Genomic DNA, 26432 nt, shown 5'->3' with positions numbered 1-26432 from the left:
CCATATCAGATATGACACTCTAATACCTATTCAAAGTACAAGATACAACGAAAATTTTCTGATTAGAGAATCTCTAAATCAGGGAGAAAAATCTATATATATAATCATATATAAATATATATATATATATTAGGTGTACAACTTTACTTCCGCCGTTTTCCTATAGATGGCTTTAGCGGTAAGTAGTGGTCGAAATAAATAGATCATAGACGTCGTGCGATAAACTTGGGCATCTGTCAACATAACCCCATAGAAACATTAGTCGATTTGTGTCCGCGTCATAAAGTTATTCTCGATTGAAAATGTCAGTTTACGAGCCAAATTCTCGTCATTTGCGGGAGGTTTTAATCTTCTGCTTCAATATGAAGAAATCTGCGGCTGAGGCTCATCGAATGCTCTCAAATACTTATGGTGAAGCCGCTATTGGTGAAAGAACGTGTCGCGAGTGGTTTCAACGCTTCAAGAACGGTGATTTTCACGTCGAAGACCGGCATAGCGGTGGAAGAGAGAAGGTTTTCGAAGATGCAGAATTGGAGGCATTACTTAATGAAGACTCGAGTCAAAGTCAAAAAGAATTGGCACGATCATTGGGAGTGACTCAACAAGCAGTAACCAGTTTTTTACAATAAAGCCTCGAATTTCGGAAAAAAAAACGCCGGAAGCAAAGTTGTACACCTAATATTTATATTTATATATGAAATATGTGTCCTATAGGTGTGATATATATGAAAAGTATAGTCTTTTTCTCTTATACAGTTTTATCGATTTAAACAAGGAAAATAATAAGAAGAATAGTGGAAAAATAATTAGAAATATAATTTTCGCATCGTTCTTTTGTTAGAAAAAGTAAAATTATAATATATATATTAGATTATACACGATATTATATATAATTATTATATATAATTATATATGAGCAATTTATTTATCAATTCTTCAAATTTTACTTTCACTAAACGAAATGAGAAGATTATTCTTGTAATTATTTTTCAATTATTCTTCTTATTATTCTTCCCGTATATACGGACAAAGATTATATAAGAGAAAGAAAACATATATAAATATATTTTATATATATGTTCGATCGTTATACGTGCCTTTTGATTAGGAACGCAGCACGCGCTCTAATTTTGCGTGAACCGAATAGAATATTTGATGAAATAATTAGCGAAATCATAATAGTATATATTGATAAAATACATAACATACATATAAATACATATATAATATTTTGGCGTTATTCTATTTGAACGGAATCCGTGGAATTTAATGCAAAGTTATGACAGCAATTATTAATCGTCGCGATAACGCTACGAATAATTAGAGAACCATTCTTGTTATATTAATTATAATTCGAAATATACCATTTGACGCGGTGTATTCAGATAGCAAAATACATGGACAAAACATGAATGCATCTTCTCTCTCTTCATATATCTCACATAATTTAACCCCCAACGTATGAAAGTTATTTAATCAGAAACTTGTTAATTTAATGTACAATATATTGCATAAATTAATAACGTCCTCTCTAGTTAGTGTTCCTAAGTCAATTTTAAAGTACTAAATCCTTAAATATTATTAAATCTTTATAGGTATAAAATTTATGTTAGAACAGAGGAATGTCATTTATCACAAGTATGTAAAATCACGCGATAAATACAATATATCAATGATTAAATAACGTTTTCTACAAAAACGTCACGGCTTGTGGAAACATTTAATGTGATAGTGTAACGATTATACGAACAATGTCCACGAGGCCCAATATTTATCAGGTGAAGCAATTCTCACGCGCGTCTTTATGAGCGGACGGCGACTTCTTTTACAGGCTCGTGGTGTCTTCCGTCAGAATTATGGAAGCTGCACCCCGCGGCAAAACGGCAGACACCCAGTAACAAGGGGCTTTTCGTCGGAATTGGTTGTTTTAACAACTGTGCGCAGCACTTTGAGACGCAAGAGAGTTAGGTGAGAGACGAACAGAGAGAGAGAGAGAGAGAGAGAGAAGAGGGAGAAAGAATGAGTACGAAAGCGAAACGTAGTGTGAAGGATTTCCCAAATAGTGGATGGGCGAGAAAATACGCGGTTCTCGCGAAAATGCGCTTCTGAGGTACGAGCTCTGCGAGCTCGTAATAGTCCAATTTGCCGGCAAAGGAAAATACCACAGAGAGAATCCTGCGAGTAAAAGGAGACTCGCGCGTTGCCTCCCGCACCTCCCCCCTATCCCACGGCGATAGCGACTCGGAAAAAGATTGCTGAAAATTGAAGATGCGCGAAAATACTATGTGTGTGTGAAATTCAACCGTCCGGCACCTGCTGGGTCAGTTCTTTCGCGAAAAGAAACGCCCATAGATCTCATTCGACACCGATTCGACGGCATCTTGATTGTGCAGTACACGCGGACATTGTAAACACGCGTGAAATATTTTGCGCCCCAAAATATTTAACGAGAAACCGAGACACATTTCGGGGAGAGAAGTTAAAAGATATTACGGCATATTTTTCTTAAATTTAAATAATTTTCATTAGACTTGTTATTCCTGATTTCTGTCTAATTACACTATACATGAGGGTAAAAAAATTATCTTTCTTCAATCTATTATAAATATTGTATATAAAAATCAGGAATATTTAATATACTAAAGATTTGTAAAAACGTCAAATGCATATTTTCACGATTTTTACTTCAAAAATCATTCGCTTCAATTAATCTTGAAAGAAATAAAAGACATTTTATTATAGAATTCAATATATAATTTAATATACCTAATGCAACTCCATTTAATCAACATGGCTCGTATAGATATATTGTATTTTACGTCAAAATATTTTGAGAAATTGATGGCGCTGTGGATACACCCGCATTGAAACGCTAATCTGTAACAGGAGACTTTCTTCGCTCGAAATTCGAGTACGTTTCCACGCCTGCTGTCAAATCTTAAATCGCTTCTAAGGGTGCTGCACGCTTTGAGATATCTTTACCTCTCGCATTAATCTATACTTCTCGTATAAATTAAATGATGTGTGTATTGGTGGCTATTTATTTCTCCAGAATTGAAAATAAGATTTTGACACGTGCAAATTACTCAATAATATCATTTGATACTAAAATATTCTCAGTTTACATTAAATATTAAAATATCAATTATATTCTTTTTACATCATAGTAGAATTATAATAAAATTATTAAAAAATTATAATAGTTAAATATAGATAACACGCGCACGACGTTTGGCGAACAATATTATTTCTAGTAAATAATTGTTGAGATAATAGATATTCGAAATTAATAGAATTTCTTGTCAATGTTAACGAAAATATTAATATTATTGAAAGATTAACCGTATTATAGTGTTATACCCAAATAGTGTTATACCCTAAAATTGCTAATAATAATTAATTGACTGGTTATACAATGTGACAGCGAATATCCGTAGCAAGTAATGCAGAAACACGTCCCCATTAGATACGAAACTCATCCTCGGTAATCATTTTCAACTTGTCGTATCTTATTTCGAGCGACATCGCTTTGCGGGCCAAACGGGCCGCGCTTAATGGTTCGGAAAAATCGAAATCATCGCGCGCATGAATACGTAAGCAGTTTTTTTTTTTCTCTCTTCCAGGGTGCACATGATGCCATCGTATGGCGATAATGGTCATGGCATCTGTAGAACTCATTATCGAAGAATTATTACTAGAATGATGAGCCGGTATTATTCCTGATGATTATATTTTTTATTAATATTCATTAAGAAAATTGATATCCTCTACAATCTGCAAAATAACTCTTTGCCAAAAAAAAAAAAATGAAGACTACAAATTAGTATATAACATAATCGTTTACCACTTAACATATAACTGACTAATGCAAATTCGTTTTTTGCATAATTTTTCACCCTCGTAGAAAAAGTATGCGACTCGAAAATATTACTTTTACTATACAAAGAGGGATAAGTATGTATCGTACGCATAATATAGGTACGATCAATTTTTCACAGCTCTCGCGTCCGAAAAGCGTCGTAAATTCGACGCGACGACGCTTTTGCTGCCTTTATGAGAAGGAAGTCTGGTAAATTTTCGTGCGTTCCGCGAAAACGCGTAAAGAGCTTCGTGTGGGTGTTATTGCGCATAAAAATGTTACGTCGGCACATCTTTTTATCGTTATCTTGTCAAATTTTGAGGGAGTTACTGGAGGGATTTTCTGGAGAATTATATTTTTATATCTACATACCAATATTTTATCTACATGAATCTATCTGTTGTCTTGTAGCATGTATACCTTATTAGATTTCTTTCGATAAATATGACCCGCGCGCATTACTATAAATATTTATGAGAAATTAAAATTAATTATAATATTTGTTATTTGCAAGGTATGTGTTTTTTTTAATTATTTGGGTTACATATCTGACAAGGAAACCTGCCCAAGTGTTGTTACACTCGGATTTTTTTCAAATTTCACACAAACGTTTTGAACTATCAAAAATATTTGACCCGTATTTTTTTTTTATTTGTGCCCATAAGCGGTTCTACGAGTAGTTAATACCCCTTCAATATTTAACCCTCCACCATTATAAGTACAACAAAAATGCATAAGAAATAAAATTTAATGCAAGACGCAAAAGTTTTTTGGATCGCTAATTATGAATGTAAAGTAAGATTTGCAAAATCATTTGTTTAAATAATAAAATGTTGAAACAAATCAGCAAAAAAGTTGAAAAGATACAGTACAGTGATTATATAGATATTGTAAGAGTTATTCGGATAAGTGATTCTAAATATGGCATAAAATTTGTTAAGTGCATTGTTTTAAATTATTCAAACGATAAACGGTTTAAACAAATCAGCAACAAGATTGAAAAAAAATTGAAGTGCTTTATCTAATTGAAGTGGCTTAAGATCTAAAGGATTTTTGAGTCATTACATATGTTATTAACACACACAAACACACACAGCATACACACACTTTTCTTTAATATTGCATCAATAATCTTGCATTAAATTTTGTTTCTTATGCATTTCTGTTGTATTTATAATGGTGGAGGGTTGAATATTGAAGGGGTATTAATTACCCGTAAAACCGCTTATGGGTACAAATGAAAAAATACGGATCAAATATTTTTGATAGTTCTAAATTTGTGCCAAATTTGAAAAAAAAATCGGAGTGTAACACTTGGGTAGGTTTCCTTATGAGTAACATATGAAACTTTAAATTATTGCAGTATTATTTTATGATTAGAAATATATATATATATATATATTAAGATCTTCTAGAGATATATAGTAGAATATTTTTATAAAAATCTTACCTGGACTCGTCGTCGGAAATGATCCTTTTGATTGCGAATATCCTAAAATAGAAAAAATATAACTTTAATGTACCACTTATTCGCAATGAAAACAAAATTTAGAAACTAATTTTATACATATATATAATTAGTAATATAATAACATTTAAATAGCATTTTTTTATTGTATATATCAATTATCATGACAAGCTATAATTAACTATAACCATAAATGTGAGAAGATAATAATAATATTAAATATAATTAATTTTTATTATATTTCTGCAAGAAATTAATTTATAGAGTTCAATTACTTTTAACATGTCTTTAAATAAACAAGCACACATGAGCTCTAACTAATGATCACGCGCGCGAGGAAGAGAGAGAGAGAGAGAGAGAGAGAGAGAGAGAGAGAGAGAGAGAGAGAAATTAACTCAACGATTATTTTATTATTTCCTATTAAGATATGTTCTTCATTCTTCTAGCTGCAGAAATATACATTACGTTTTGTTCAAATGCGCCGCTCTTAATTACTCAACGGAAATTAATCGTAATTTAATTAATTAAAAACTCATAAAAAAGATTTCTCTTTATGCCAAAGGAAAAGCCTGTGACAAAAATCGCCTAATTAGAATGATTATCGAAGAACTTTTCCTTTCTATTCTCCCGGCTGTATCGGTTTCAAGCCAATCGATTCGAAATCCAAAATCATCATTAATTCCTTAAAGAATTTTCAAATAATTTTTAATAATTTTTATTAATAAATGATTTGACGTAATTGTAACATAAGCATAACATTTTTTAAATCGAGTATACCATCTATAATCTGTCTAATATTGTGTGAAATACAAATTATTTGCTGTCGTTTACCTTACTTTGAAAAAATATTTCCTTCTTTGATTTTAGAAAAGGATCATACTATAAATACGTTCTTTTTTATTTTCTATTTACCATTGTTTATCTATTAATTTGAATCAGTTTTTAATATTACACATGTTAAACTATTAATATAAAAGAAATTAATAAATTATATATTATAAAATAAATAAAACTAATAGATATATATTATAAATTTATAAATTAATAGATAAATTGTCGATAAAAGCAATAGATAATAGATAAATAATAAATTAATCAATAAATCTAATTAATAGTTATATATTATAACTATTAATTTTAATCTGCTTTTAATATTATATATTAATTATTAAACCGCTATAATAAAAAGCGCACAAGATTCGATAGTACAAAGATGTTGTTAGAAGGAAAATAAACACCGTATATTAAGACGCTTCGCAACGCAGCCATTTTCTAATAAAGTCGTCCACGGCGTAGAGCTTGGGGTGGCGAAAAACAGGGGTTGAAAAAGATTTGCCTGGCTTCTAAGAAAGTTGGGGCTTGTTGGCGGCTGCAAGATAGATTCCGTTTCACGAAGGGAAAGGTTGGCGAGATGATGGTAGGAAACTGCTCCCTCAAATGACTTTAACGAGCTGGCGTCTTAAAATGGGGACGCCAAGCTTGACCTGGGGTTTGCGCGTTTGTTTGATAAATTAACGTGGAAAGATGTGGTATATATTGACGAGAAGTTTAACAAGCCTAACTTATTTGTTTGACGAAAACCAAAGTATATTACCTTGAAGGGAATCACTTTGGAAATAGAAATATTTGGGTAAAATGTGTGCAATTTTTTTATGCGAGTGAAAATATATCCTACGATTTACTCTGCGTTTATTAAAACTGAATCCCTCTCTCTCTCTCTCTCTCGCGCGCTTATAGAAACATAACTTAATGTATATAATTGTACATGATATATGCAAATCGCATATATTTTAAGCTCTATATTCGTCTCAATAATATAATTAACCCGACAGAATAATCGTGACAGTATACGAGAATTTAAATTTAATTTCATTATTTACGATCGAGATATAAAAGAGGTAAATATTTCTTCAACATCTCACCGATTACCTGAATTTTCACATGTATTAGAATAGTGGATATAAGCCCTGAATCACGCCCATTTTAAATTGGCTTTACGTTGCTTTTGGACTTTTCTAATTTCTGAGACGTATATCACTTTCAAGTTTTCTACTTTTCTAAACTTGATAATATCTTAAATATAAAGTATGTAAATATTTCGTTTATCAGGTTTAAAAATTTTGATTTTGACATATTATGTTGAAAATTATTCCTACTCTCAGTGTGATAATTGTATAATATTTCACATAAGTCTGCAACACTTTACTCGAAATAAGGATAACGCATGGAAAGTAAATTTTAAAATAATGCAAGAACGATGTATGTTATCGTTTTATTTTATCGCACACAAAGTACATATCTAAACGGATTCCATCCATCCATTATAATACATGAAAATCAAAGCGATCGATGAGGTGTAATCTTTTCAGAAGGTTTAGTACAAAAGATATATTAAAAAATTGAACTAATATTAGGAGAAAACGCAATTGTCTCGTTAAACGTTATTGTTTTTTTTTTTTTTTTTTTTTTTTTTTTTTTTTCCACAATATCCTCAATTAGCCGAATGATTGTCACACGCGATAACGTGGTTATCTGAAAACGAAAACGTCACCGGAAATCGAGCTCGCATTCAACATAAATCGCATACGTATATCGTATGCGGAATTGTTCACTTGAAATCCGAATAGCGTGTTAGGCTGATACGGCATTCTTCGGTTTTTCCCATTCGTTCTCCTTTCACGGGATCGGCGGTTGCCGAACGCGGTGAAACTTAAACCTCAATCGCGCACCCGGGTGGAAGGTTTCAGATTTTTTTGAAAACCCCATAATGCGCATCGCCTTGTACCGGTTGACGCGAGAGAGGGGGACCAGGCAGACCCCCATTGAGAAAAATCCGCTTCCTAGGCTCGTGTTACCCGGCGTATTTTGACAAGATCTTATTGTCGTCGCGCGGCTAAGCTCTATTGACCCTATTATGGTCCTATTAGTATTATACTAGGATTTGCGGTTACTCCTTGAAAGGCGTCTTCTCTACGGGTCTCTTTTACGGTCGATGAAGGCGTGCACGCGGACGGCTGCGGAACACGTCGGTCCATTCAGCACGCTACTCGAACGTGTCTTCTCGATAACGTGACATGCGATTTCTCTCGAAAGAGTCGCTATTCGTAATTTTTATGTTTGCTGCACAGCATGTGGGATATCTCTTTCGCTATTTATTGAAAATTTGAGAATTTTTAATATTATAATACAGTTCTCAAGAATAGCTTTTCTGTGAACATACAAAAACAAGACTAGTCACTTCCCCAAGTTTCTTCAACTCAATATACGATTCCGGTTTCCAAATTGCTCCATCGCGTTACAATTTTGAGAAATTTGCAATTAAAATTGCAAGAAATACTATTTATTATTAGGTGTACAACTTTGCTTCCGCCGTTTTCTTTTTTCCGAAATTCGAGGCTTCATTGTAAAAAACTGGTTATACATTTATGATTCAAAGTATTGTCCACTCCCAATGATCGTGCCAATTCTTTTTGACTTTGACTCGAGTCTTCGTTAAGTAATGCCTCCAATTCTGCATCTTCGAAAACCTTCTCTCTTCCACCGCTATGCCGGTCTTCGACGTGAAAATCACCGTTCTTGAAGCGTTGAAACCACTCGCGACACGTTCTTTCACCAATAGCGGCTTCACCATAAGTATTTGAGAGCATTCGATGAGCCTCAGCCGCAGATTTCTTCATATTGAAGCAGAAGATTAAAACCTCCCGCAAATGACGAGAATTTGGCTCGTAAACTGACATTTTCAATCGAGAATAACTTTATGATGCGGACACAAATCGACTAATGTTTCTATGAGGTTATGTTGACAGATGCCCAAGTTTATCGCATGACGTCTATGATCTATTTATTTCGACCACTACTTACCGCTAAAGCCATCTATAGGAAAACGGCGGAAGCAAAGTTGTACACCTAATATATTTTGTCACATTAAAATTATTTCATTGCAAACGCAAAATTAAATGTGTTGTTAAAATTGTTAGCTCCCAAAAGGAATTTGTTGTGTTGACTATAGTCGAAAGAAATATATATGGTCAAATATGAGATTTATCGTAGAAAAATTGAAGAATTTTAGATTACTATGAGAATCTGTATCGCAAGCAGAAAGTTTTCAATTCTATTTATTTGACTTAAAAGTTTTTCAGATCGCTGTTTCAGATCGAACATGAATCTGATATCAAAATGACTATCTATTACGAATATCTTTTATTAACAAAAAATATAATATCTAGAATATGAAGAAGTAAGGATATAAGAATAAGAAAGAAAATATAGGAAACATTGAGGTAATAAATCAATATATTATTAACTGAAATAAAAATATAAAACCGAGAGGGATATTTTATCGGGAAATCGAATAAGAAAGGAAAAATGTGTATCCGTAGAAAATAAAAAAAAATTGTACGATAAGGGATAATAGGAAAATAATGATAACAATGTAAATGAAGATTAGATGATAAAAGAACAGAAGAAGAGAGAAATAAATAAGAGAGATAAATAATAATAAAAAAAAAAAAAGTTAAGAAATAAATAAGTGTAAAAGCGCAAAATATAATGGAAGGATTAATATATGAGAGAGAAAGAGAGAGAGAGAGAGTGAGAGGGTGGGGGGGAAGAGGAACAAGGGAAGTGAGATATATGAGTAACGAAGGGATGAACGGAAAGGGTTGTACGTCTACGAGCAAAGTAGGGATTACCGAGGAAAGAATCTCGCAGACGGGAAAGAAAGAGACAACTTCTACGAAGCGACGAGGAGAGTGAGAAAGAGAGCGGAGATTAGGGAAAAGAAGTGCGGAGGAAACGTGCTGTGGTAAGAGGTGATGAAGGGTGTGAGGGACAACGACGACGTACGTGTGTTAGAGGCGTGAATTCATGTATGCCCGCAAAGCACTCCTTAACGAGGACAATCGAGGTGTTGGGCTGGAAATCCGTACCAATTTGGGCGACTTACCCGCGCACGTTTGAAAGCTCAGCAACGATGTATGTACACGGTGTCCACGGAATGTGCACGCGTAATGCGCGTAGTATCATATGAATGAGCTATGAGCAATGGATAGAATTTTATATAAATAGCTGTATTAATGTCGATCGCTTAAAGTACTGTGTACATTATTGTATTTCGCTAGAGCAAACGCCATTGCCTTTTCGAAATTCATCGATAATTTAGATTGATTAAATCCACCTAAACGTATGACCCTACGATTTCGTCTCCGTCAATCCTCGATAATAAGATATCGCGCTAGTATTGCTTTCACATCAGTAAATGTAACCTAATACAAACAGTTATGAACAATTTAGGGAATGTTTTTATATATTATTCGTGAATTTACTTAAAAATCTGCAATTATATTTCTATATATCTATTACTATGTCAAGTAATGTCTTCTTCGTTGTATCTGAAAATAAAATTATATGATACGAAAGGAAAATAAGAAGAATTATGATAAACGGCTTATTTTTTTCTATCTATATTTAACCACAGACACATGTACGTTTCTCATTTAAAATTTAGTAAAATAAAAAAAATTCATACTATAATTATATATAACAGTGCATATATATATATATTTTTTTTTATTAACTGAATTTTACAATAACAATTAGTATTATAATTTTCAATAAAAAGTTTTATATACGCAAATATAATTTGACATACACATTTGATGTGAAAGGAATTATTCTATTTTAGAAGAAAGATTGCGGATTTAGAAACGATTTTAAAAATTTTTTGTTCCAGGGGAGGGGGGCGGAGGAGGGGGGAGATGCAGCAACCCCCAAAGTTCAGCTTTCGTGAGGAAGGGCTATATTTTCGCGCGCGCGGGGCACGGTAATGGACATAGTTTGCCGGTAATGTCCGAGACTAATTCCCGTGTTATTTCATTAACGTCCCGCAGATCCCGAGGGGTTAAAGCGTCTACGCCAGTCGAGGGGTTGCCACTGTCGCGCCGACGCCCATAGCTGGCGCTCTCCCTCCCTCCCCCCCCCCCCTTTCCCTCCTCCCACGGTCCTTGCCGGTTCTCGGGGGCGTCAAAGGGTGAGAATTTACGAGATGAGTGCACCGCGCGAAAAGGCCGATTGATAGCCGGCCGTATGTACGACGCCGCCTTGAAACAATGCCGACAAGTTTATGGTGTGCCCCGGGATGTGCCCCGTTAACGCGCATGATTTTACCGGGGGAGGGGGGGAGGGCGGGGGGGGCAGGGGGGAGCAATAGATCGATACACACCGGTTTGTTCGTCGGCGTCGCGAGAGACACGCCAGACTTCTGATAATTCACAATTGAACGCGACTCTCGCCGGTCGTGTCGGGGATAGTTTTTTGCTCGATCATATATCGTAAGTTATATCGATTTTAAAATTATTACACGATAAGGGAATTAATATGACGAGTAAACGATAAATTTTCTAATAGACGTTTGCAGACAGACATTTAATCGTATAATTAATTTTATCGAGCACCTAATGAACGTTTTGTATTATTTGCGATTAACGCTTATTAAATTCATTACATACGTTTTTAGATATAGGCAAGAGACAGATTTTGAGAAAATATAACGGCATATGGGATATAAATTTTTTATACATATTACGTTAATAGATATATTTTAATATAAAATTGTTACATCACGATTAAATATGAGATTTAATTTATAACTAATATATGTGTCATTCCTGAACGCTTACCATTTAATTATATCGTTTCGTGCATCTCCGGGACGTACGAATTATATATCATAAATTTGCAAAATTATTATTTGACATTACGGATATTATATCGTGAATAAATTTAGAGCTTTAATGTCATCTTGCATCAAAATATATCATGTCGAATAATCCGCGACAAAATTCCGTATGCCGATAATCGCGGCATAGTTATCAGGCAGAAAGCTATAGAGCGTGAAGCGGCGCTTTTGGGTCGGAGACCCGAATTGATTTGTCGAAGAGGATTATACGATTAGGCGATTAGATGAACTACACTGCGGCAACGAGGGTCAAATGATTGACATCGCGCGACAAGAGTATAATGAGAGAAAATTATTTCTCTGCCCAAATCGGGAAGACTCGTATCAATCAGTGGGGAAAATACAAATTAGATTATTATCGTCAACAAAGATGTATCGGGGTGTCGAAATTAGCAGCTCGTACATATGATTTATTTCGATCAATTTCGATATGAAAATTTTGTTTTAGTGAGAATGTCGAGATTCTTGAGATGTTAAATTTTTCTTGAAATAATTTTAATAAAAAAAAATTAACATCTTCGCATATTTTTTATTTCTATCTCATAGCATTGATTATTATATTTTAATTATTGTTAAAAATAATAATTGCGGTAAAACTATACGCTCTGGCGAACTAAAATGTAATCATTAAAATGGGCATTACAAAATGTATACGAAGTTCTTGCTTTCGTTATATGAGAGTTGGAAAAATAAAATAATTTATTCTACAAATGTTATTATTGAAATAATTTTATATTATGTATACAGATTTATATATATATTGTAATTTCGTTACTTATTTCTTACATGTATGTAGATTTGTGTGTCATATAAAGTTAAAATTCTAACATCTGCTAATTACGTTAATATATATTGTACTATTATAGTCAAATATGAAAGACCGTATTTTCTTTTCTTAATCAACATGCGGTGTGCTTAGACCAATTATTTCTCTTATACGTGTATTTGAAAATAGAAATTTCTTCAGATACTTTCACAATTTTACAACTCAAGAATATTATTATTTTTAGTGAAGTAGAGAGGAGTAAAAGAGAGAAACAGGGCAATAGAATAGAAATAGAATAAAATAAATAAATATATAGTTTATTTAAAAATTTGTTTTACTTTCAATCACAAGAGACTAAAAATTTTTCTTACAAGGGAAGAAGTGAAACAGGGATCACTTTGAGCGCATAAGGTAAATTGCGACGCATTTAAAAAAAAAAAAGAGGAATGTCCATGTTGGAAGACTAAAATTTTCCTCCTTCCAGCAGTGAGTGCGCCTCGGCAGTGTTATCCAATTATTCTAAGTTGTTAAGGCGAGTTAGGGCGCTTAAGGGACTAAATTAAGACATTCCGCGCGACAAATCTCCCAAGAATCTCAATTAACTTCTCTAGGAGCGCCAGAACTTTAATTAACTGTTTAATTTCGTTTAATTTGCATTCGCGCGCGCGCGTGCGCAATTGCATGAGCCAAACCCCGGCTACCGCCACTGCGTTGCATTTTCTTGCGAAGTAAATTAATGAGAAACCCTCGGAATATATTTGAATTATATCGAAAGAATGCAAGATACCCCCGTTATAGAGAATATGCCGTTTATTTTCTTTTTCAGAACGCCACTCTGCAGCTACAGACACTTGTCTACTGTCTCTGTACGAATAAATTGCTTCCTTTTTCTTTTTTTTTTTTTTTTTCGTCAGAACTGCTTCTGATGACTTCGAAGAACATTCTAAAAAAGTAACTTGTACTTTTTATTCGCCGTAAAATTCTTAAGTTAATACGTTTGAAAATTTTTAGCTGTACTTCCGTATCCTACGCTCATTAAAAAAAAAAAAAGCAATTAAAAAGCACGAAAAAACAAACGCATTTACGTTTTATTGATATAAAAACTTTATAGATATATACATTTATACGCGTATAATATTCAAATAATAAACATTAATATATTTCAATATAATCGGTAATTAGAATGAATTACAGTATTGTAGCTTTCGACAATTACGAGATTATGATATTACATATGATACTGACGCAATCATCAATTCGAGTGTCTTGTAAATGTAAATTTTTTAATTATTTTCGCGTAATTGATCATTACAGTGACGTTAAATAATTTTGTGTCGTAGGTTTTTGTATTAGTTTCAACAACCGCTATCAAAGGATATAATTACAGAAATATAATATTCATAAAAGAAAAAGAATTTTGCGTTTATTTTAATTTCAAATAATTTAATATCTGCTATGCATAGTATATTATAATTTATTTAAAAACGAATATTTCGGGAAGAATGATAATCATTAAATTTATTTTAATATTAACCTACAACGTTATAAGAAGAAAATCATATTTTCTGATTTTGTTTAAGATAACCTTGAATTTTCTTTTTACAAAAAAAGTTTTTTTTTTTTTTTTTAGAGACGGAAAGTTGTTTTTATTATTTATAGAATAAATAATATATTATTGTTAACCATTATTATATATCCTCCCCTTATCTCTCCGCTTTCAGCTTATTTGTGCATTGTGAAATTATATCATTTTATCTTATATAAAGTGAAACAGCTGACATCGGTTTTCAAAAATTAAATTTCTATCCACATCGATCAAATACTTTATCTAAAGCGTGAGAATTTTATTTTATATTAGTTTCATGACGCTAATTTGCATCGCGAGCCACTTGCACGTGGCCGCGTAAAAAATCACCAATTCGGACGCACAAATTTATGCAAACGTAGTCAGCGCACCGCGAAAATCTCTTGTGTGTAGAGACGCGCTGCACTTTTCTCGGAAACAAAGCACGCTGACGAGTCTGTAAAATCGCTAATTTGTTCAAGACTTCTTGCTCTCGAGCTGTCACGCGCTTTTATCGCGCGAACATCGAACAAGGAGCAAACGCTCGTATATACGTACACATGTTTATAAACGGCGTATATCTAAACATATGAAAGACATATACGTACGATCACCTCCGCGCTTTCAAGTAACTAATCGATTTGTTCCTACAAACGCGCCGCATACAATGTACGTATCGCGCGTTTGCCATTCCCTCCGCTCCTTGTTTCCGCTCCGCGGATTTTTCAGAGCCAACCATTTCGTCAGAGGCGTGACTGCGCGAGAACCGACGACGAATATCTACAACTGACTTACGCACTTAGGAGAAAAAATACACTGAACGCGATAACTTCCGATAATACTTTCGACATACGCGATGAACACGAGAGGCATAATTTTATTCCATTTTAGATGGCAAGTGCAATATTTTTTTCAACTGATAGATTATGTCGAGTTTATTATATTAAATTTTCAAATTTTCACATTACATCGTGTATTAACTTCAGGAATTTCTAGATATCAAGTTATAGTAAAAATGATAATATATATTGGATGATTGCATAAGTTCGTGCCCGATTTTCATAGATGGCATTAAGTTACTGCATGGCGGAGTTCTATTGTTTTCGTGTGGAAATTGTTGCTTACACCGAATAGATGACGTTGTCTTATGTCAATTTAGCGTCAGACATTGTTCAGATAAGTCCATTTGTGTCATTAAAAATGGAGAACGAAAGGTGCATTTGCGGCATGTAATGCTATATGAATTTCGGAAAGGCGTGAGTGTTGGGATTGCACAAAAAAATATTCAAAGCGTTTATTTGGACCGCGCTCCTGCTCTCCGAACAGTCAAAAAGTGGTTTGGCAGATTTCGAAATGGTGATTTCAACATGGAGGATCAACCCCGCTCTGGACGGCCTTCTGGCATTGATGATGACATTGTGCATGCCTTAGTGGAAAGATACCCAAGGATTACAACTGAGGATATTGCTGAGAGGCTGAACATCGATAATTCAACCGCTTCTCGTCATTTAAAAAAGCTTGGATACATTTCCAAGCTTGATACGTGGGTGCCGCATCTCCCGACTGAAAGGAATAAGCTGCAGGAAAACTGCAGGAGTTGCAATGGGAAATTCTGCAGCACCCGCCATATTCTCCAGATATTGCGCCTTCAGATTTTTATCCGTTCCGGTCTTCGCAGAATAGTTTAAATGGCAAGAATCTCAATTCCGAGGAAGCTGTCGAAAACCACCTTACAAACTTTTTTCAAGAAAAACCAAGTTCTTTCTTCAAAAATGGAATCGACAAGCTTATAGATGGTTGGAAAACCATTGTAGAAAAGAATGGAGACTATATAATTGATTAATAAAAGTGTTATCTCTAAAATATAATCTATTGAAGTTTATATTTAAATCGGGCACGAACTTAAGCAATCATCCAATATATGTTATATTTAATATAAATAAAAGAGGAGAGAAAGAGCTGTAGAAAGAAGAAAGGGAATATGAATTGCTCTAAAAATTCCGAGATTTGCGATTGCCTTTGATTCGCCTTCCGCTTCTTAGGCGTCACATCGCACCGCGTCTCGAAGCTGCTTTTTTCGGATCGTTTGAAGTCGGCAATCAACTAAATTGCCTATCAACGCCTGAGAAGCCCGCTCACGCACTTTCCTTCCCTGCGCCTTCTTCCTTTTTCTATTACACACACACGTGCCCTCCTCTTCCCTTCTTACTCGTCGTTGGTATCGTTATATAGCTTGCTTTTCTATGCAAAAATTTTCCCGTCTTTGTTTTCTACCTTTCTTCTTTCTCACGTGACATTATATTATATAGTTTTCAGGGAAACAAATACATATTTTTTTAGTTGAATATAATTTTTATCGTGCCATACTCTCTGAGAAATTAAGAAAGTTATAATTTATCGTACTTTTATTAGACTTTGAATAATTATAGAAATACGTCACACAATAATTATGTATTTTGTTGTTAGATACTCTTTAAAGTTTCTTATAATCTTTGTAAAAAAAATGTTAAAATTATATGATTTTTAAGAAGAGAAGAAACGGAAAGATAAGTTAACATAATTAAACTTAACTAATGTTGGTGAAATCACTCTTTAATATATCACAAATCCAATCATTTAGATATCTTAAGACTTCTTAGTGTAACTTTGAATAAATGTATAATTTCTGATTGTGTTCTCTTTTACGTAATAAAAGAAAATTGTTGATATATTATCTAGTACATACAAAATAGAGATAAAAATGTGTGTGGTCGAGAAAAATTTTTTAGATTTCTTCACATAAATTTGACATTGCCTTTTGATGAAAGATTCGTGTAATAAAATTGTTAGAAACACAAATCTTTGGTTATCTCTTTATAAATTTAAAATGAATTATAATCACAAAAATCGACGCAATTATAATTAAAAACGAATTAAACAGTTGGTAATCTAACGGTAATAAGTCTTAGTCTGTGCTCTCGTCTTTAAGCCTGTTTAAGTTTTAAGACAAAAACGAACGAATGGAGCACATCAAATAAATGCTGCGAGACGAGGTGCCAGAGTGACATTTGAATGGAATGGTAGATCCTTTGTGTTCTGTCTGGAACTCGACACCCGAAAATCGTTCTCAAAATTCGTTCTACGCCGCGAAATCTCCAATGTTAAATGGCGATATAATATACCATGTTAAAACTAGATAGATTCTGTGAAATCAAAATATGCTACATATGTGCGTGACTTCTATTGTACAAAAAAAAAAAAAAAAAAAAAAAAAAAAATCTTAATTTAATATTAGTAAAAATTTCCTTGTACATAATAAAGTAATTTAATAATGAAATTTTTCCAAGATACTATATAAAATAGACATTAAATAACAGCCTTCATCTGCATATAAGATATATGGAAAAAGTAATTAATGCACACTTTAAAAAAAGAATTTTCTACGTCTGCTTAAATTTATACACAAATCTTATTCATACATGTGTATTAAAATAAATATATAAAATCTATACATATCTAATTATATTTATATATTTATTCTATGTACTTTTTCATTCCATGTGATCGAGAATGTAAATATTATCTTTATATTGTAATGTCACGCTGGACATGCGCGCGCGCACACACGCGCAAACAATTAAGATAATATATATTTTATAGTGGATAGTTTAATAATAGTAAATAGAGAATTCTAATTTAATTTCATATTCTCACCTTTCGCTGACTAATAAAATTGTAATTTATCATTGTTTTATTTCTTTACTTTCTCATTAACTATAATTTAATAAATATATGTATAATTTGATTGTAAGAATAAATGAGTATAAAACATAATATTAATAATAGATAACATGATAATAGATGAGAATAAAACATACATACACAAACATATAATCATTTCATTATACACGCAGATACAACAATATTTTAACGCTATATTTAAAATATCGATATCAAAGGGAGCAAGTTGAGAACAGTCGTATGACGGAAGGCCAGTTTTGTCGATGCTCATTGTGTTTTAGTGAGACATTGCAGGCCTGCCTAACACTCAACTCATTATACCACTAATTATTCATAACGTTGAGAATTATTCTGACGAAAATAAATCAATTCCCACAACGTGTGTTCCCGTTTCTTTTTATCTCTCTTTCTCTCTCTCTTTCTGTCTCTCACTCTTTCTCTCTTTCTCTCTGCTCTTTCTCTTATTTCTAACACCATGAAAGTATGCTTTTCTTTTCAAGAGAGGTCGTTTTAACACTGTCTTTGCTATTATTATATGTCGATATTACATTACGTATTTTGTTAATGATATTAAAAAATTCAAAATGTCAAAAAGTAGCCAATATACGGAGAGAACTAATATATGTATTCATAAATATGTAAACGGACCCCTCCTGTTAATTTGTTTACACACTACAGGGACGAAATGGTTTCAAGTTACAACACGTAATAGTTCAGTAACTCTTCGCCCATTAAATACGTGAGTTTGTGCTCAATTTAGTAGCAAATCAACATACTCGGCAAATAAAAGTTTTCTATTTTGATCGAGTGATGGACATTCGAGTGCACTCGGTTTGCGTTTGTGTGTAGTGGGAATGTAAGATAGCTAACAAGAGCAGCTGCCGATTGAATACAGTTTTCCCGAAAAATCCCCCGGAATTCTTGGCGCGTACGATGCCGACGGCGCGCGTGGACGCGCGACAAAGATGTGTCGATTTTCGGTAACTTGATCTTGAGTGGCTCCTCTGTTAAGTGATAGCTGTAAGTGGCAGTTAAGTGCTTGTTTCATGCCAGAACGACGCGATACACCTATTAATTTACTTTGTTTGTGAAATAGAGGGTTATATAAGTTCAATCTTGTTCACAATTAATGTGCATTTTATGATATAGAATGAATATTTCGTCCAAAAAAGAAAAAAAAAAAGATTGCTCTCACATTGCGTGATGATGATGTGATTAATTAAAATTAGCTTCTTCGTGTGACAATTATCTGTAAGATAATCGGCTACTTTACAATTTTATCAATTTTTAATTTTCATTAGATTATAACATATTTTTCAATAAAGTATTTAAATATCTTTTATGCAAATTGTACTATAATCATAATATAAAGGAAAAATAAATGTTTAGAACGCTTTTATTATTAACATTTATGTTATGATTAGATATTAATTTATATTTTAGTATAATATATTGCAAAAATATTGCTTTGCTGGTAATCAAAGAATATATTATAAATAGATATAAAAATCTAATATTTTCTTCAGGTATTATTGTTAAGCAATATTTTATCTGTGTTGAAAGAAGTTTTAAATCAAAGAAGTTTTAAAATATAGTATTTACGTATTTACACAGAATAAGAGTACAAATTATTGCTATTCTTATCGTCTTCACATAACTGAAGTTTATTCATCCACATCCCACATCACCCCTAATAGGATGATAGCCGGCTAGAAATCGGAAAATCAAAATCATCGACTTACCATGAGGCGGTGTGTGTTGAGTCGGGCTATGTTGATGATGATTCGTGGTTACAGCCGTACCGGGCAGTACGTGCTGCGCATGTGCCGCAGGATGCAGGTTGACGCCGGGCGGCGATGCCGGAAGTTGGCCCGATTGATGTACCTGATGATGCGGTACGTGGTGGGCTGGGTGGGGATGGGGCGGCGGTAGAAAGGCGGCCGCCACGGCCGCCTGCGCATTCAGGTAGGCCATCCTCGAGGCCGTGAGATTGCCCAGATTCCCCAGATTTCCCAGATTCCCCAGATTGCCTAAATGATTTAAGCTGGGCATGTATTCCCATAATTTTGAGTGATGAGGCGCAGCTGGGGCATAGGAAACAGCCGAGACACCGGCGGGCGGCGAACTTTGCGGGGATCCCCCGCGATCGGTCCCGCTTCTGTTTCCGGTACCATCTAGGCCCAGCAGCTCTTGAATCGCGAAAGCCGATCGTTGCTGCTGCTGCGGCATCTTCGGGTTCTTTAACTGAGATCGCACGGGTTCAAAGTGACATTCTCATTTGCTTGTCGATCCTTGATCCTCGAATTTCACGATAGGCACGTAATGAAGATGTTGACAAGCGGATATTGGGTCGAAACCGCTAGCCAACATCAAAATGTACATTCAAAAGAACGTACTTATCTATCTTGCCTTCGTGTGATTGTATTCGTGTGATTATAAAGATTAGGTCTCCTAGATCGTTGCTCAGTTTTCTCGGAAGATGCTTCCGACGTTCAGAAATTCGATCAAAGAGAATCGTTGTATATTTCTTGGATTTTAACGTAATCTCATATTAGATTATAAATTAAGCACAGAAATCAGTGAATATGCTGTAAAACTTTTGACAATTTTACAAAATTGATGCTAGTTTCAGTAGAATTCGTTGGAAAATTGCCAGAATAAACGTAATAACAGTTTCAAAACTGGTAGACCCTGACATCACTGTGCGACGGTTATTGCCATACAAGTATTTCACTGAAGTTATGAAATATTTGCTTTAAGGCCGTTGAAAATTTGATTTTCTTGAAGTTGTATTACGTGCGATTGACATGAAAGGAGGCCTAAATGCGGAGATCTAACAAATCATATGACGTTTTCGTACATATTTATGAAAACTAAGATTCCTTAACAAATATTTACAGCAAATACATCAACTTAATGCTCTGCAATGACAGAATACGATTCGTTTCGATTTATTTTCGTTGTGATGACAGATATCGCTAGCAAAACGATCTTCCTTGTCAATGTTTCGTTAACCGTCGGTGAATGTGAACAATAAGTTTCGTTAAATGGACACGAGAAATCCTACTTCTTTTCGCTCATATCGCTCGACGATGTGTAATTTTTACTTGCTCTTGTGTTCTCCACTTCGTTGAAATAAATATTTCGTTGTGATCAGGTACAGATTGCTCTGTCCCTTGTTTGTCACGACACTGTTTTGTGCGCTTGTACGCGAAGCCTTTTCAGTGTAACTCGAAGCTTTGTCGCTTCTTTTCGGCATTAACACTAAACAATGCACGCAGAGAGTGTCGCGCATAGTCAAATTTCACTCATAGAAGCACGTACAAGCTTGAGTGAATTGTTCCATGCTCTGTAAAACCGTCTTCTTTCATTTTTTTTTTTTTTTGAGAGAGAAAGATTGATTTCAGAGATAACCGGCGATAGCTTCTTTTTCAAACACAATGGGGATGATACCGATGTGCAAACACCGCACCCAAACTTGATGATTGTGTCCCGAGTACAGGACGATCCAAAGATCAAAGTTGACACTATTCCTAAAGTTTCGACCGGGGTTCATCGGCACTCTGGACAAGAAACGCCAACCAACGTACGTCTTGCATACATCTCTAACACAGATTATATCCAGGGCTTTGATCGCGCCTATGTCCATATAATCCCTCTTCAGCGATTGATATCGCGCGTTTGTTAGAGCCGAAGTTAGATATCTTCGTGTCACGGAATGATTTTTAGATATTCTCTCCAGGTGTATATGAGACCTAAAGGCTCGTCCAAATTCCAAGAGAGATCCCGTTCGATGAAGCGCTCACGCAATGGACTCTTGTTCAATTAATACCCGATCGCGACCTGGTCATTTTTCGAGCGTGGCAATAAATATCGTGGCGTACGATCGCTTCGAAGGGATGATTCCGATGGTGAGAGCAGCGTGTTTGCCGTCGTGGCGCAACCGTGTCGTCCTCGCGGTGTTAAGCAACTGAGCGGTCGAGCAGCGCGGGGTTGCTCGGCTGTGCGCGACGGGTAACGAAGAAAGGAAAACCCCCCCGGGGGCGGCTGTACGAATGGTACGTGCACCCACACACATAGGTACCCTTTGGCGCGCGCGGAGGGTGGTATTTCGCCCCACTCGCTTGGCCCTTCTCTTCTGCCGTGCCAGTAGACTCTCTCCCCTACCTCCCCGGATCTTTCACCCTCCGTCCTGCGATCCCTTGCGTACCTGGGCGACAAAGGCGCCTCCGCTACTTTACGCGTCGGCAGTGGCCGTCTCGTATCGCGGATTGGTCGGCTTTTTGAGACGGCCAGCCAAGTAGACATAGCCCTAGTTACCAGCGGGAAGGTGGGATCTAGCAACGTCGACGCCTCGACATGGCTACGCCTACGGGAACAGTTCACCATGGAGAAAAGAGGGATTTTTCGCGCTCGGCAACGATCGTGAGATGCTTGGAGAGCTTGAGCGATGCGAGCCAGCCGTGAATAAACACGAGCCTGGATCATGAGATGGTAAAGTAAGAGCCTGCCTGTGACCTCTTATATTTTTCTTCAATCTTTTTTTTTTTTTATTGGATCACTACCTTTATATGAATATTATTATTATTATTATTAGTATTTAATTTTTTTATTATTATTATTATTTCATTATTATTATTATTATTATTATTATTTTGACTTTTTGTTGCTAATGTTTTATATATATCTATATATGTATATATATATATATACAAATATATCTAATTAAACTATAAATGTGCAAGATAAATAAATGATATTTTTATCTTCAGATTCATAATTTAGTTAAAGCTGAAAATGAGAAGAATTTATCTTATGCATTTGTTATACAACTTTTCATATACATATCATGTATAACAATGTATCGTGAAAAGAAGATCACAAAAAATTAAAATTTTAATATAACATTTGACATCAACTAAGCAAATAATTTATCGTTAATTTGTCGTTAGCACAGATCTGATAATGGTTAGATTTATCAGATTATGGATTCATGACGTGATGAAATTGTTTATTTAATTAATTGATAACATGAGCTGAAAATGATGTAGATAGTATTGAATTCATTGCACTGCCATTATATCATGAGCTATCGGTATTTCCAGGTAATTACAAATATATGCTCTCTTGTTTCTATTGTTAAATAATGCGTCAGTAATACTATACAATTACGAATATCAAATTATAATAGATTTTATTTGGAAGCTACTTTTCATAATTTTCAAGTAATCTTTCGTGACAAAATTAGTATTTGTAACCCTAATTTTTTTTAAGTATAACATTATTCTTTTATATTAACAATAATGATTTTATTTACAATAATAAGCTGTAATTTTAATTTTTATATTATGCATATTTAATTATATGACATATGCAGTCGCGCTTTCTATTGTTTTATTAAATTTTACGTAACATTAACATTTCTATTTTAAGCTTATTCTTTTTTTTTATAATACTTTAAGTGCACGAAATAATTATGTAATTGTTGTAAATATAAATACATAATTTGTAATGCGATATTTTTATAATTATGTATTAAAATTACATTTACAGTATATAGATTTTAAATTTTGCTGAAATAAATTATTATCGAGATGTATAAGAGATAATACTAGATTTACATACTTAGTATTGTTGACCTACACACATACACCCTGCATCTTGTGAAGCAACGATTGTGGCGTTGTGAAACTGGCTTTTGTTCGAAACCTTTATTAATACTGTGGGAGTGGTCTGGGTACCGGCCAATCAGAATACGCCACTTCCAACCCTCATTGGCCAGGATACAAATCGATTTATAACTCACTCCGATGGTGAGCGAGTATGGATACACGCCCTTAAGGCCGTTTTGCTTAAGGTCGATTCTTCTCGCAAGCTTTCCAACACCGCCAATTCAATCATGGGAAGGTGGTGGTAGGTTTGGTAGTGGATGATAACGAGGGATGGTAGAAAGGGTAGAAACTGCTGATCCCCGACGAGATTTTCGATAACATCAAACAGTATTTTTTTTAAAGTCTCCCTAACGTGGTCGATTCCGTAATCAAAATTAAGCCATTTTTGAAAAACGAGATTTTTTTCGTATTTTCATCCAGCTTTATTTTTCTCTTTTCTTTTCTATTTTCATATAATCTTTATCTTTTGTCTTTTATTTGTATACTTATACTATATGCACATATTATTGTGTGATATATCCCGTTTTATTTTTAATATATTTTACATTTTTCTCGATTTTTCCAAAATTTTTTTTACACAACTATTATATACAATAATGTTATCATTATAAATAGAGAGAGAAAGAGAGTTTATATTCTATCGTAAATTATTAATTCATAAATTATTCTTCCGAACAAAAGTTTAATTTATTTATTACGTAACTATATATATATATACAAAACTTCAAAATTTTATATAAACGTAAAAAGATCCAATGTCTCTTATATAATATAGATTTTATGCAATATAAATAGATATATAGAATGTTCCAAAACTACTGGATATCTTTTTAAGGGCAAATTTTTCAACCAATTTGGAAATATATTTTTCTATAACGAAAAAATCGAGAAAAATCATTTTTTTTTTTCATTATATAAAGATTATTTATAATTGTTTATGACTTGCAAATAATTGACGCGCATGCTTCAATATTTTTTCTAAGAAAAAGTCTACTTCAAGTTAATCAAAGAATCTGTCATTAAAAAGATATACGATGGTTTTGAAATACTCGAAGAAAGAAACATGTCCAAAATATTTATAAGTTGTTGAGGAAGGTAATAACTTATGGGCATCGCAAACTTTAATTGAGATCAAACTATCTATAGCCAACATTTTTTATACATATCTTTTAAGATAATATATTATATTATTATTACATCTTATATATATATATATATATATATGTGTGTGTGTGTTTGTGTTTGTGTGTATGTGTTATAATATTTAGCTTTAATTTTATTACTTTAAATAAAATACAAATAAATAAATAAATTACAATAAATTAATTATAATAATAATAAGAATATTATAATAAAAATAATACTATAATAATCAAGTAATATAAGTATATTCAAGATTATTCTATAATAATCGGTTCTCAAATCAAATTCTAAACTTGATCACAAAACAGTCAAGTCATATAACATTTTTCGAGATTAATATCATGAGTGATATTTACGTTGCCTTCAACGCATGCAAAAGACGGACATCCGTCTCTAATGACATTCAAGCACAGTATTTAATGTATACGTAAACATGGTCACAGAAAGCAATTGTAGCATAGCACAATAGCGCAAAGTTGAGCGCCGGCAAGCGTAAATGGAACGGGAGAGTTCCGCAAGCTTCTTTGCAGCTCAAAAGAGATGTCTCGCGCCCGTAGTTTTGTTTCGTTGAAAAATCTCTGACTTCTTCGTTTGTTTCCTCGATCTAAGAAAGACGCGCAGAATAGAGCGAGACCCTTCTTCTCGCGACCCTACCTTATTCGTTGCTAGCAGCAAGAGAGATTATTGTATACTAACTGGCGGGAAGGGTAAAATTTCTGCTGTTGATGCATCGTTGTTTAGAAAGATATTTAAGCTACTACTCGAATATACCTTTGGCACTTTAACATATTGCATTTCGTCGTTATATGTTATATTGTCATATATTGAGAGCAACGTAATTTTCGACAAATTTGTGTTAAAAATTTGTGTAACACAAATACGCGAAAATGATCTCCGAATTTATTCTACGTAATGGAAATGGGATACATATAGCACGCACGCGCTCATATACGCACTTGTGTGTAACGTGTCGTTAAACTAGCACACGCATGACTCACGAATAAAACAGCTGTCCAAATGTACCCTGTGATTAGCTAGCTTTAAGTTTCTATATATCAAAAATTATTATCTAAAGAAAAAATATTACTTACCAGATATTTTTATTATTTAATTTGTCGAGAACTTTTTTGTTATAGTATTATATTTTAAAAATTTATGGATACCCTGTGTACACACACACACACACACATATGCATATATTGTATATATACATATATAGCAATAATATATATAAAATTATTAATATTATCATTAAGATTTTGTACTTTTGATCGTAGAAAAAATTTTTGATATGGTAATGTTAATTAAAAAAAAAAAAAAAATAAATTATTCGTATAATTTTATTATCATATTTTATTTTTATTAATTTAATTATTTTTATTGATCTCTTATTTTCATAATTAATTTAAGCGTGGATTAACGGTAATATTAACAGTGCTTCAGCGATGATCTTACGTTATCTAAAATTTTGACTTTTCTAAAGTATTACAACTAATTTTATGCT

The 26432-nt window shown here is 33.6% G+C and overlaps 2 protein-coding genes across 2 annotated transcripts in view; both read right to left on the bottom strand.

The window, feature by feature from the left end:
- The window catches only part of LOC138942548 (pituitary homeobox 1), a 75519-nt gene extending 53444 nt beyond the window's left edge, over window positions 1-22075 (bottom strand). Inside the window, exons 1-2 of the mRNA XM_070312848.1 lie at window positions 19856-22075; window positions 5310-5351 (exon numbers count right to left, since the gene is read on the bottom strand). Coding sequence (XP_070168949.1) covers window positions 5310-5351; window positions 19856-20342 — 529 coding nt within the window. The 5' untranslated portion in view covers window positions 20343-22075. The remainder of the gene's footprint in view (window positions 1-5309; window positions 5352-19855) is intronic.
- Window positions 1-26432, bottom strand: part of LOC138942549 (odorant receptor Or2-like) — a 150741-nt gene that overhangs the window by 30782 nt on the left and 93527 nt on the right. The gene's annotated exons all lie outside the window — the stretch shown is intronic.

Source organism: Polyergus mexicanus, unplaced genomic scaffold (genome assembly GCF_030449975.1).
Source record: "Polyergus mexicanus isolate NDT 795.1 unplaced genomic scaffold, iyPolMexi1.0 SCAF_23, whole genome shotgun sequence".
Classification (NCBI taxonomy): domain Eukaryota; kingdom Metazoa; phylum Arthropoda; class Insecta; order Hymenoptera; family Formicidae; genus Polyergus; species Polyergus mexicanus.
Note: the sequence above shows the minus strand (reverse complement) of the source record. Positions and strands in the feature narration are given on the sequence as shown.